The 12,399-nt window shown below is 32.7% G+C and overlaps 1 protein-coding gene across 1 annotated transcript in view; it reads right to left on the reverse strand.

The window, feature by feature from the left end:
* LOC150108635 (protein XRP2-like) overlaps nt 1-12,399 on the reverse strand; it is a 122,698-nt gene that overhangs the window by 32,268 nt on the left and 78,031 nt on the right. The window contains exon 7 of the mRNA XM_090416093.1: nt 7,552-7,632. Coding sequence (XP_090272219.1) covers nt 7,552-7,632 — 81 coding nt within the window. The remainder of the gene's footprint in view (nt 1-7,551; nt 7,633-12,399) is intronic.

Genomic DNA, 12,399 nt, shown 5'->3' on the forward strand with positions numbered 1-12,399 from the left:
GATTTGTGTGTGTGTGTGTGTGTGTGTGTGCGTGCGTGCGTGCGTGCGTGTAAGAGCTTCTGAATATTTTATTTCTTCCATATTGTGTTATATTATTTGCACTGCACAAATTATTCAACTTTGCCAAATTATGAATAAAGCAGAATTAGAATAAATTAACTAGAAAGTATTAGAGATGTAATTTTTATTCACCTGGTTATGGTTAATAAAAAACAGAATTTGGATGATAGCTGATACATGCAGAGTTATGCAGACTGCATGAGGTGTAAAGAAAGTCATCATCATCATCAAATTCCTGACATGTACCCTCAAGGGTACATGTCAGGAATTTGATATGATATCAAATTCCTGATTTTGGTATGTACAAGATATGATAGTACTACATGAAAATTTACATCATTACTAACTTCCAATCTACAATTTTCCTCCAATTTAATCTGTTGACAAGTCTGTTACTTGTCAAGACTCCAACATTATCAGATCTTGTATTTCTATCGTCTAAGGCACTCTGTACCGTATCAATCCACCTATACCTTGGTCTTCCTCTGGGTCGTTTTCCTGCTAAACTGGCAGAGAACACTTGTTTTGCTAATCTTTCCTCGCCCCATTCTATTTAAGTGACCATACCACCTGAGATTAGCTCTACTAACGCATTCCTGGATGCTGACAATGTCAAGTTCTTTCCTAATATCCTCGTTTTTAATATGATATTGCCAATGAAGCCATCTGTTCACGCCTCTAATCCTTCTCAGGCTCTCATATCTGCAGTCTCTAGTCTTTGGTCAAGTGTTTTACTTCTGACCCAGCTCTCAGATCCATAAGTTAAAACTGGCTTGAACACTGTCTTGTATAGAGCTAATTTAGTGTTCCGACTAATTTCTCTTTTATCAAATATGAATTTATTTAATTGACTTCCTACCATACCAGCTTTGCTGATTCTGTTGTCTATTTCCATATTTAATTTACCATCTTCACTAAAAATCTTGCCTAAGTAGCTGAAATGTTTTACTTGTTCCACAAGTTCTCCATTCACAATGCAGTTGATATTTTCATTGTCTTTGTCTTTTTAATGCTGACCTTCATACCTTATCTATTACAACAGTTATTCAATTTAGTCAGGGAATCTTGCAGACTTGTAGCAGATTTATTTAGAAGTATAACATCGTCTGCATAAAGCAAAGAGCTGACATTAACATCTCCAATTCTGCTATCATGTTTAATACTACTTTCCTTCATAATGTGATCCATATAGATAATGAATAACAGATGGGATAATGTACATCTTTGTCTCACACCAGATTCAACATTAAACCATCTTCCTGTACTTCCTTCAATTCTAACTGCTGACTTACAACTCAAATAAAGACTAAGTATTTCTTGATATAATGCCCCACTGACACCATATAACTGCAGCGTATTGAATAGCTTTTCTCTTGGCACCTTGTCATATGCCTTTTCCAGATCGACAAAACTTAAATACAGATCTTTGTTATATTCCCGTGCTTTCTGAACTATTTGTCATAAAGTGAAGATCTGATCCTGACAGCCTCTATTTGGCCTGAATCCAGCTTGTTCTTCACCAAGCTTTTCTTCCACAATTCTTCTCAACCGTTTCTCAAGTATACTTGTATATATCTTACCAGGAACACTCAGTAGGGAAATACCTCTGTAATTCTCACATTCAGTTTTTAATATATGGGTACTATTAGAGCTATACTCCAATCATCTGGAATTTTTCCCTCGTCCAGGCTTTCTAAAGCAGCCACTGTAAGACTTTTATACCAGCATACTTCAGCATTTCTGGTCAATTATCATCTACTCCTGCTGCCTTTTCACATTTCAAGCCTTTGATGGCTTTTTCTACTTCAAGTATGGATATGTATTCCTGACTATATGCCTCTTGAGTGTTTTTTAGTTCTGTGCTGTCACTGCTTGTTACATTTAGCGATTTTTCGAAGTAATTACTCCATACTACAAGGATATCATTTTCTCCTGTTTTCATGTCACCTTTATCATCTCTAACTCCTTTTACAGCACTCTTTCCTCCATTACTACGCTTCTTCAACAACCTCCAGAATATCTTACCACCTTCTTGATATTTATTTTCTATGTTCTTGCCAAAGTCTTCCCATAACTTTAGCTAGTTTTACACAGTGTTTTGCTTTCTTACATTTGTCTCTGTATTCTCTAAGAGCAAAAGCTGACTTATTTGCCAGGAACTTTTGATATCCTTTCTTCTTTTCCTTCACTGCCTCTTTAACTTCCTGTATCCACCATCGAGTTCTGATTTTTCTATCCTTGTAGACAACCTCACCACATGCCTCTCAGGCTGAATCAATTCTGAAAACTGAATCTCCAAGGTTTGATTCCTGTTCTCAAACTCTTTCATTTTTTTTTTTTTTGATTGTTTGTATATTTTAGTCTACAGTTCACATCTGAGAGCTGCTCAACTTTTATTCGCTTTAAAACTTTCTTACATGTTCTTCTTTTCAATATGAAATTCAATTTTATCCTGCTCAAGACTAAATGGGTATCACTTCCAATTTCAAATCCTGTGTACACTCTAATGTCCTGCACCAGAGAGAAAACATCGCTATCAACAATAACATAGTCAATGAAACTTCTTATTCCTTGCATCTTCTCTCCATGTGAATTTGTGCACATTTTTATGTTGGAACATGGTGTTAGTAATAACAAGTCCTTGTCCTGAGCAGAAATAAAACCGGTATTTGCCATTATTATTAGCTTTGCTCTTTTCTCCAAATTTTCCCAAAATATTTTTGTATGTCTGACAATCATTTCCTACTCTGCTATTTAGATCCCCAACAAGGAACAACTTTTCCTTTTTCATTGTGTCAGTTGCTTTTTCTAAAGCATCAAAAAATTCCTCCACTTCTACCTTAGTAGAATCTTCTCTGGGACCATAGGCACAAACAAGTTTCATTGTCCAATTCCCCATTCTGATATTTGCCCACATCACTCTACTTGAGACTGCCTGCCATTCAAGAAGATCAGCCTCGTATTTGTGTTGAATACTATGGCTACATCTTCTTTTCCTTGATTGTCATTGCCTGAATATAACATTTTGTATTTATTGCTCAGAAAGATCTCACCAGTTTTTGTCATTTTTGTTTCAGTCACCCCTATTATGTCGATCTGGTACTTATCTAATTCCTCAACTAGCTCCATTTCTTTGCCATTCAGACTTCTTATGTTGATAGTACCGATCTTCAACTCTGGTGATGTTGAGTTGGGGTGTGCTTTCAGGTTTGTTCCAGTAGCAGACTTTTCGCTGTTCGCCCTGATTCCCTGGCGAAAACAATGGGGGCCTTGTGTAACCGGGCGACGCCCCAGCTGGCATAAAATTTTGTTATTTTATACCATCATTTTCTATATTGGTTTAAGCCAATAAGAATACAATTTGGTCAGCTAAATCCCAAATTGCCAGCCCATTCTCATTCGTTCAGTATCCAGGTAGATAATCAACAGCGTGCACCACAAGAAGGTGAGGATTGGACATTAGGTCAGAAGCCCTGGTCGGTTCTCCGCATTCCTTTAAAGGCTATGTGGAGGTCTCCTCTCAGTTATACAGCTTTGATCCTTAAGCACCCGCGTAAAGAAAGTGATGAAGGTAATCTTAGGTTGATTTGCAAGTAGTGCTTAGAAATAGCTGAATTAAAACAAATATTAAGTAATAAATCTGGAACAGTATAATGTACCAAATGGTAAACTCTTTTGGTAATGTACCAGGTGTTGGATTAGTTAATAGAATATCACTTAAATGGTAATTGCCCAGAAGTAGCTACGAATGGTATTCCACATAATAATAGGAAGGATATTTGCATTGATGGTAGGAAAAAAATCAACTTTTGGATTAGGTGATACTGTTATATATCAATTTGAAATTTGAAAAATTTCAAATTTGAAAAATAAGCTTATGTAGTTCAAATCATTAAATGGACAAATTAAGCCACAAATGAAGGAAATTTCAGAGTGCTATCTTAATGATAATGTCCATGATATGATATTGAAGTGTATAACGGTAATTATGTCGGAAGAGATGGAATAGATTAAAAGTGGGGTGGTAGTGCAGTATTGCACTACCACCCCAATTTTATCAAGGAAGAGTTATATTGAACTGATGATATACTGCATTCCTATTAAAAAGAAATCTGAGTGTGGTGCATAATAATCCTGGGAGTATGATGATACTGTAGTAGAGAGAAAGTAGTGATAATATTATGTGCTGATTACTTAGAGGAAAAAATTAAATGGTTATTTTAATATCGGAGAATGAAGAGCTGAGAATGGAACTAGTAATAAATTTTAGGAGCGACTTCAGTGATTTAAAGGAACACGTACTAGATAAAACAGAATTTTTTATTTAATAACATCAGAGGAATTAGTGACTGACCACATCAATTATTTGGATACCCTTTGTGATGGTTTTCATTTGGCTAGTTGTAATGGAAGAGAATTCAGAAATATTAAAAAGGAGATGCTGTTTAACAGAAGAGACACTAATGCAAAATGAGGGATATCTTGCATAATTTAATGTTTAAATTTATCCCAAGGAGAAAATTTTGTAATAAATCTGAGTTAGCTGGATGAGTAATCAAGTGCTTACAGAAATATGTTATAAAAAAACAAGCTATGGAAAGAGTATCAATCTAATTAATTCCTTATTAAGTATGACAGATATAAGCAACAAGATAGTCATTAATGGCACTGACGATACTATTGCCCTCTTTTTGGCAAACGCAATTATAAAGCAAACTCACAATTACAACTAGCTAAGAATGTGAAGATTAATCTGAAAAGCTTTAATAGATATGTAAAAAGAGAAGAAGATAATAGAAATTAATTAAGCATAACTAGTTTATCTTAAACAATTCTGAATGATCCACTGGAAGTTGTAGAAGAATTTCATAAGCATGTTTCAAGTCTATATGAAATAGTGGTTAGTTGGAAGAGTAAATATGGCTTCAAACACAAGATTTACCAAAAGAGATAATATTTGAAATACTTGGAGGAAAGATTTGATATCGTAAATCAATCTGATAAGGTTGGAGGTAGGGGTAATTTCCCCACCACCATCTCCTCAATAGTAAACAGATGTATTTTAGGGTAATAAATCCAATTCAGATCATCATCAATGAGTCACTGAGATTTGGAATAGTTCCTTCTGACTGGAAATTTGCAAAGATTATTCCAATTCATAAGGAAGGGTCATCATACAAAGTGGAGAATTATATACCTACTAGTCTATAATTTTCCATTTTGTGTGATGGATATGATTTGTAATCTTATTCAGGATATTATTGATAGAAATCACTTGATGAAAATAGCACAGCATGCTCAACAAGTGATTGCTATCAATAATATCCTTTAAGAAAAGACTGGTTATGATAAACCTGCTTATTTTTTATGAAGAGATCATAAGGGAAATAGACCAAGGTAATGGCTATGATGTGATTTATTTGGATTTCAGCAAACCCTTTCTTTGATAGCATTCTACAAAAGTGCCTACCGATTTAAGTGGATCACATAGATGATCCATTTAATGAGATGAGTGGGAAATTGGTTGATTGCTAGACAACAAGAAATGGTGTTTAAAGGAGAGCCTTTGAAGAGCCAGGTTGTCAGGTGCAGGTACCAAAGATTTGGTGTTAGGATTCTTATTAATATATTAATGAATGATTTAGATTCAAATATTAAGAGTAAAATCTCTCTTTGCTGAAGACTGAAGCTGGAAAGAATAATGAACTGTTCAGATGACCTAGATTCTTTACGACATGATCTTAAAACACTGGAAGAGTAAACACGGAAGTAGGGTTTAAAATTAAACGTGAAGAAATATAAGTTAACCCAATTTAGTAAGCAGATAATATTAGATGGATAAGTTTTAGAAAAAGTTGAATACAAACATTTAGATATTTTGGTTGATGGGGAATTTAAGTTCAGGAACTAAAGTTCAGTAAATTATGGTATTAATTAAAAGCAGCTTCACTTGCAGCAGAAAGGAAATAACACCGTTATACAAGTTGTCTTCACTCAGACCATACTGGATTATGGCTTCCAGCTTGACTCACTAAGGCTTTTAATGGATGTGAAGAAAACTGAGTGTATTCAGAGAAGATTGGCTAAGTGTATAGAGGATTTGTATCATGATAATTATGAGAGTTGGTTGGCCAGTTGCAGTTTAATGACTTCATCTAACAGGAAATGGAGAAGAGATTTAATTGAAATTCGTAAGTTAATTTAGGACATACATAAAATTATACTAGGAATTTACTAAAGTTGACTGTCTTGCTTTACTAGAGGACATAATAAAAAGTTATGTGAAGAAGAGAGAACAAATACATGAAGTTCATTTTACTATTCAGATAGAAAATGTGTGGCACCTTCATCAATAGATTATAAAAGTGATGAATTTATGGAACTTGAAGCGATAGTTATGCTGGAGGACAGGCTAATTATAATTGAAGTATAATGATTATCTAACTTGGCACTGTTGAACATATCAGATTACATATCTATATAAACATGTATATGAAAAAAATATATAAAAGAGTGAGAGAATGAGGAGAAAGATAAGTTGAGTGAATTTGCACACACATCCTTCCTATATGCTAGTGGGAAATTCATGGTATACACATCAGTTTGGCCATAGAGATAACTTGTTGGTATATGGTTCACTTGCTGTTATATTTTTTTACCCAACATTGAGTTAGTAGGTCTTAGACTGTGGTTTTCCTCCATTAATATCATGTATTATAATGTGTCCTCAAATTATATACTTTATAATTCCAGACTGTGTAATCTGAAATTATAAAGTATATAATTTGAGGACATATTATAATAATATAATATGTCCTGGTATGAAACCTAATATCCTGTATGCCCCTTGTATCAGGAAATGACGACAACGATGGTAATATACAAGTTAAGTCATTCCACATTTTGACTCGTCCTCTCTTCTCTTTCTTTAAAATAACACACACATACACACAAAATCAACTAAGAAATTTAAATATAAGATGAGAAACTATTCTTATAATTGTGTTAAAAGAGGAAATCATTTTATAATACAATTTTATAATCATTTTATAATTGTGTAATCTGAAATTATAAAGTATATAATTTGAGGACATATTAAAGTATATAATTTGAGGACATATTAAAGTATATAATTTGAGGACATATTAAAGTATATAATTTGAGGACATATTATAATAATATAATATGTCCTGGTATGAAACCTAATATCCTGTATGCCCCTTGTATCAGGAAATGACGACAACGATGGTAATATACAAGTTAAGTCATTCCACATTTTGACTCGTCCTCTCTTCTCTTTCTTTAAAATAACACACACATACACACAAAATCAACTAGGAAATTTAAATATAAGATGAGAAACTATTCTTATAATTGTGTTAAAAGAGGAAATCATTTTATAATACAAATTCAGTATTATAATTGCATTTCATAAAACTTAGTACAACATTCTCAAAGTTAAGTGCTTATTAATTTTAAGTTTAGACTTACTGGTGTTTGCTCCAATTCTCTTATAAAGGACATAGCTCTTTGCTGCGATTGTCCATCAGAAAAAAACACCACAATACATCCCTAACAAAAAAAAGAATAAAATAATAATCATAAAAAATATACAGTTGACCCTTGAACAATGGAGGGGTTAGGGGAGCTGTCCCCCCCAGCCCCGCATATAACTTCTGACTCCCCAAAAACTTAATTACTACTAGCCTACTGCTAATTGGAAACCTTACCGACATAAACAGTCGATTAACACATATTTTGTATGTTATGTATTATATACTGTATTCTTTCAATAAAGTATGCTAGAGAACAGAAAATGTTATTAAAGAAAATCATAAGGAAGTGAAAATGCATTTACAGTACTGTATTAATCGATACCGCAAATTTATGCTGTCTGTTTACAAGATGAATCATATCTGTGTAACCACATCAATATTGTCTTATATGATACAAAACACTGTAGATGTTATACATATTACTAACACTAGACTTCAAAAATGAAAAGATAATGTGAAAAAGAAATTATTCATATTTATTTACAGGTATAACGATTCAGGCATTGATAATGAAGCAGCAGCAATATGATTGCTTTATGGTAACCTAGTGTCATCGATACGATTGCTTTGTGCTAGTCTAGCCTAGAAGCTAATGAATGAATTCTCATAAAATTCATTTTATTCTAATTAAATAAATTTAATAATTAATTAATAACAGTTAATTTTATGTGGTGCTTAAAGATGCATCTTTATGTTTGTTTACATTTCTCTCGACTGCAAATGGCACTATGTACAGTCTGTAAGTGTTTGTGTGCATAAGTTTTGATAAATTTTAACTTCTTAATAATAGATTTGTGTATATTTTATGGTAGTAAATAATTGTATCTACATATATTTTATGCATTCATGACATACCTAACTTTTTGTTCATTTTTTCGATATTTGTGGGCTATGCAGTTAATCTGAGAATTTTTTCAAATTGTCACAAATCTCAAAAAAAATATTTCCAAAATTTATTAAAAAAAAAATCCGTGTATAAGCAGAACTGTGCAGTTCAAGGGTCAACTGCTTATTGATAACACAGTTAACACTTATTTTCATGTATTTCAACTATAAATTCACATTTTTGCTGTCAATACATTCTTAATAAATTGTAATTAGTAAATGATTGGCTTACGACAATGTCTATACAAGGCCATAAGTTGATCATTTACAAGATAGGGAATAGAAACAATATTAATCTCTGACAATGTGGCTGTCTCAAGCAGCGTTTCCCAAACTTTTCCTACAATGGAACACTTCACAAATCCTGAAATTTCATGGAACACCTTGGTTATTTTGTAATGTGTTAATGAATAACTAATTATAAATTTAGCTGATTTTTTATTATTAATTAATAATTGATCATTAATTATTAATTGATCATTAATTATTAATTAATAATCAATTAACATAACCGTCATTAAATTAATTTGTGCTGATTTTCATTGACATATCCCATTTTGATCACCAAAATTTATAATATTATTATAAGTACATACGAGTGAATGCAGACTTTTTCTCCTGTGTGCTGGTAGTTTTCCCCTCCTTTTGTACATCCTGGAGATCGCTTTGTAGGCTGGTGGTGGATGACTCATTATCTGTTGCATCACAAACACCTTCAATAAGAGATTTCTTAATACCAAAATTAAGCAACGTTATGGATATTATTTCTGGGAAAACTCCCATGTTACTCCTCTTAACAAACTATTATATTTACAGCTATTTTGCCTGTTTCTGTTTAGGAGTGCCCTGTTTAAATGTCATTGGCTTTTTACTCACGGATTCTTAGGGCATTCTAGATGTATATTTACTAATAAATATATGTAGCATAAAGGAAGAGAAATTTACACATACCTTTTTCTGGGTGTTGTGGCTTTTCTTCTTTCTGTGATGTGCAAACTACTGTGTGTGTGGGAGGGGTTTTGGTAATGTGGGAAAATTAAAACAGAAAAAAACCCGGGTTTTTTGAATAATATATATATACATATATGTTATATTATTAGGGATGGGCGGAGCATTTTTTTATATTTATATAGGGTGGGAAAGAGTGAAAGGAGTTGAAAACTTAAACAAAGTCCCTTGTCTCTTATTCATATTAAAATTTAAATGTGCAGGCCTATTACTTTAAAAAAAAAATCATGGCACTATGGTTTCGAAACTTTCACCCTACAATACGAACTTGTGAATGAAGTATTCAGTATTACTAGATTTGAGAACCGGATAAAGACTACCTTGATCTTCAATTTTAGTGGAAAATTTTTCTTTATATTTCCTTGCTGATTGGTCACTAACATTTGCAACACAGATGTTATTTCTTTCAGTTTTGAGAACAGAGGATATGCCACCCATTGTTTTAATTGGCTTACAGGCAATTTTTATGATCAGTCATAAACAGTGGTATTCCCTTTCCCAAATATTGAAAGGTTTCGATGTGTGAAAATTAACCATAATTCATGAATACTTCCACGTTTAAAAATACACAGCTTGGTCACTGACATTTGCTACACAGATGTTAATAGGCTTTCTGGGTACAAGTTTTTTGACATATTCACAAATATTATTCTCCTCAGAATATTTCCACTATAAAATATTTATTCATGAAAAATGCTTAGAAAACTAAAATGGCAAATTCCAGGAGAACTTCTTGCAGGACATTTATTCACCTTCCACGAGAGAGAGAGAGAGAGTCAAAGAATTCAGAGTCCCATTAATTTAAATAAAAAGTTGTGCAAGTACTTAGGTTTGAATATATGATGGTTTAGTTCATAAATGCTTAGCATCATCATCTTGGATACAAGTTTGAGTAGAGCAATCCAATTAATCAACAAAGTTGCATCAAAGTAAATATAGTAAAGTAGTCATACCTTACACACACACACAAAAGAATTTCAGAACAAAAAATACATAGAAACTTCTAGAAAAATTAATTTAAGCAGCCACATTACTAGTCATAGTTAATTTCATATCTCACTCATCCCTTTTCATCATTAATTAAATTAAAAAAGGGGAAATGAATCATGAAGCACCTACTTCATAAAGTGAACTTGAACTTTTCATAAATCAGAATAAGTAAGGAAATTTTAATAGATGCAATAGACTACTGCATAGTAACAACATTCATTATCACAATATTCACTGACCTAGTTGGCCAAATGGATAGTATATCAGCTCTCCAAACAGGCTGTGTTTAAATCTCACAGTGGGCAGTGATGTTTATGAATGTCTTTGAGAAGAAAATGAAGTTCATTCAATAAATTAACCTGCAGTCGTTTTTTGCATGTATACTATAGAAAATTTTGTTTCAATTTTTTCAATTCTGAAATTTGGTCCTAAATACCAAATTTCATTAAATTCCATCAAACTAATCAAAAGGTTTTCAATGGCTTGACAGTTTAGAAATTCAAACAGTTGAAAACCGAAAGAGAAACAGCTTAAAGAGAGAGAGAGAGAGAGAGAGAGAGAGAGGGAATTATTTTTAAGTTATTATGCCAAATTTTGCTAGTAAGAAAAGTTCATTTATAGCAAAAACAGTGAAAAAAAATTCTTTCTTGAACCTAAGGACATTAAAATTACTATACTTAATTGAATGTATATGACTAAATATACATCACCTTAACAGGATTCTATAGCTGTATGCAAAAAATATAGTTAACATGGTTCAGAATTGAATTTTCAATGTACTATTTTTGAGTGGTGATATTTTCATTGTTTTCACGAGGTCATGGAAATAAATATCCATTTATCCCCCCCCCCCAAAGTGACAAATTTCCAGTATTCAAAGAGTTTTATAATATATGCATATGCTTAAATATATATCACCTTAGCAGGCTCTTATAAATATTTACAGACAGGCTTGAAAAAAGGCTCATCTGTGTGTAAGTGAAAAGTGAAAACGAATAAAAAAAAAAAATCCAGAGTTTTAATTGAATCATCAATTTTATATATGTAATACCAATTCTATCATATATTGTAAATGCTTGACTCAATACAGAGGAGAGTAATTAGACTGATGAATAACCCATATCTCACCAACTCACTCCCTTCACTTTCACATAGACGCTTGGTCTCTGCAATTTGTATATTCTATAAATATTTCCATGGGAAATGTTCATCTGAAACAGCATCAATAATTCCCCCACTCTGTACTAAGCCCATTGGAACATGTACAGCTGCTGCCCATCATCTTTTCACAGTACACCTTGAAAGCCACAGAACAAGTTTCTTTTCCTGCTCATTCATCCCTACTACTGCGGTACTGTGGAACAGTCTTCCCCAAGGAATCTTCAACATACAGGCTTTTAAATCAAATGTAAACAAGTTTCTCCTTTCCCAACCCACCACCCATATACAGTACTAACGTACTATAGGTTGACCAGCCAGCCTCTCATATATGGGCCCAACATAAAAAAAAAAGTTTTTTTATTTTATTTATTTATTTTACCTTGCTCTGTGCATTAAGGCATGCTGTATTCCATTATGACAAAATCAATGATAAGTGACAAAATGACAAATTTTATATATGACTCTTTTCTTGGAGATTTCCAAGATGAGGATACCATTTTTACTAATATGCTTTGTCTACAAAAAAAATCTATTTGTACCAATCTACGCTTTATTAGAGTGCTAATTAACATGATTTGTTACCATACCAATGTACAGTCATCCTTTGACTTACGTCCAGGTTCTGTTCTATCTGGCAGGACATAAGTCGATACATTAAATCAACAGAGTTATAGGGGTTAGGGACTTAACCGGTAATAAGTATACTGTCATTTTAATTTTTAAACCGTATTATAAAACT

Source organism: Typopeltis vanoorti, chromosome 3, assembly GCF_054136105.1.
Source record: "Typopeltis vanoorti isolate ZY-2024b chromosome 3, IOZ_Tvanoo_1.0, whole genome shotgun sequence".
NCBI classification, from domain to species: domain Eukaryota; kingdom Metazoa; phylum Arthropoda; class Arachnida; order Uropygi; family Thelyphonidae; genus Typopeltis; species Typopeltis vanoorti.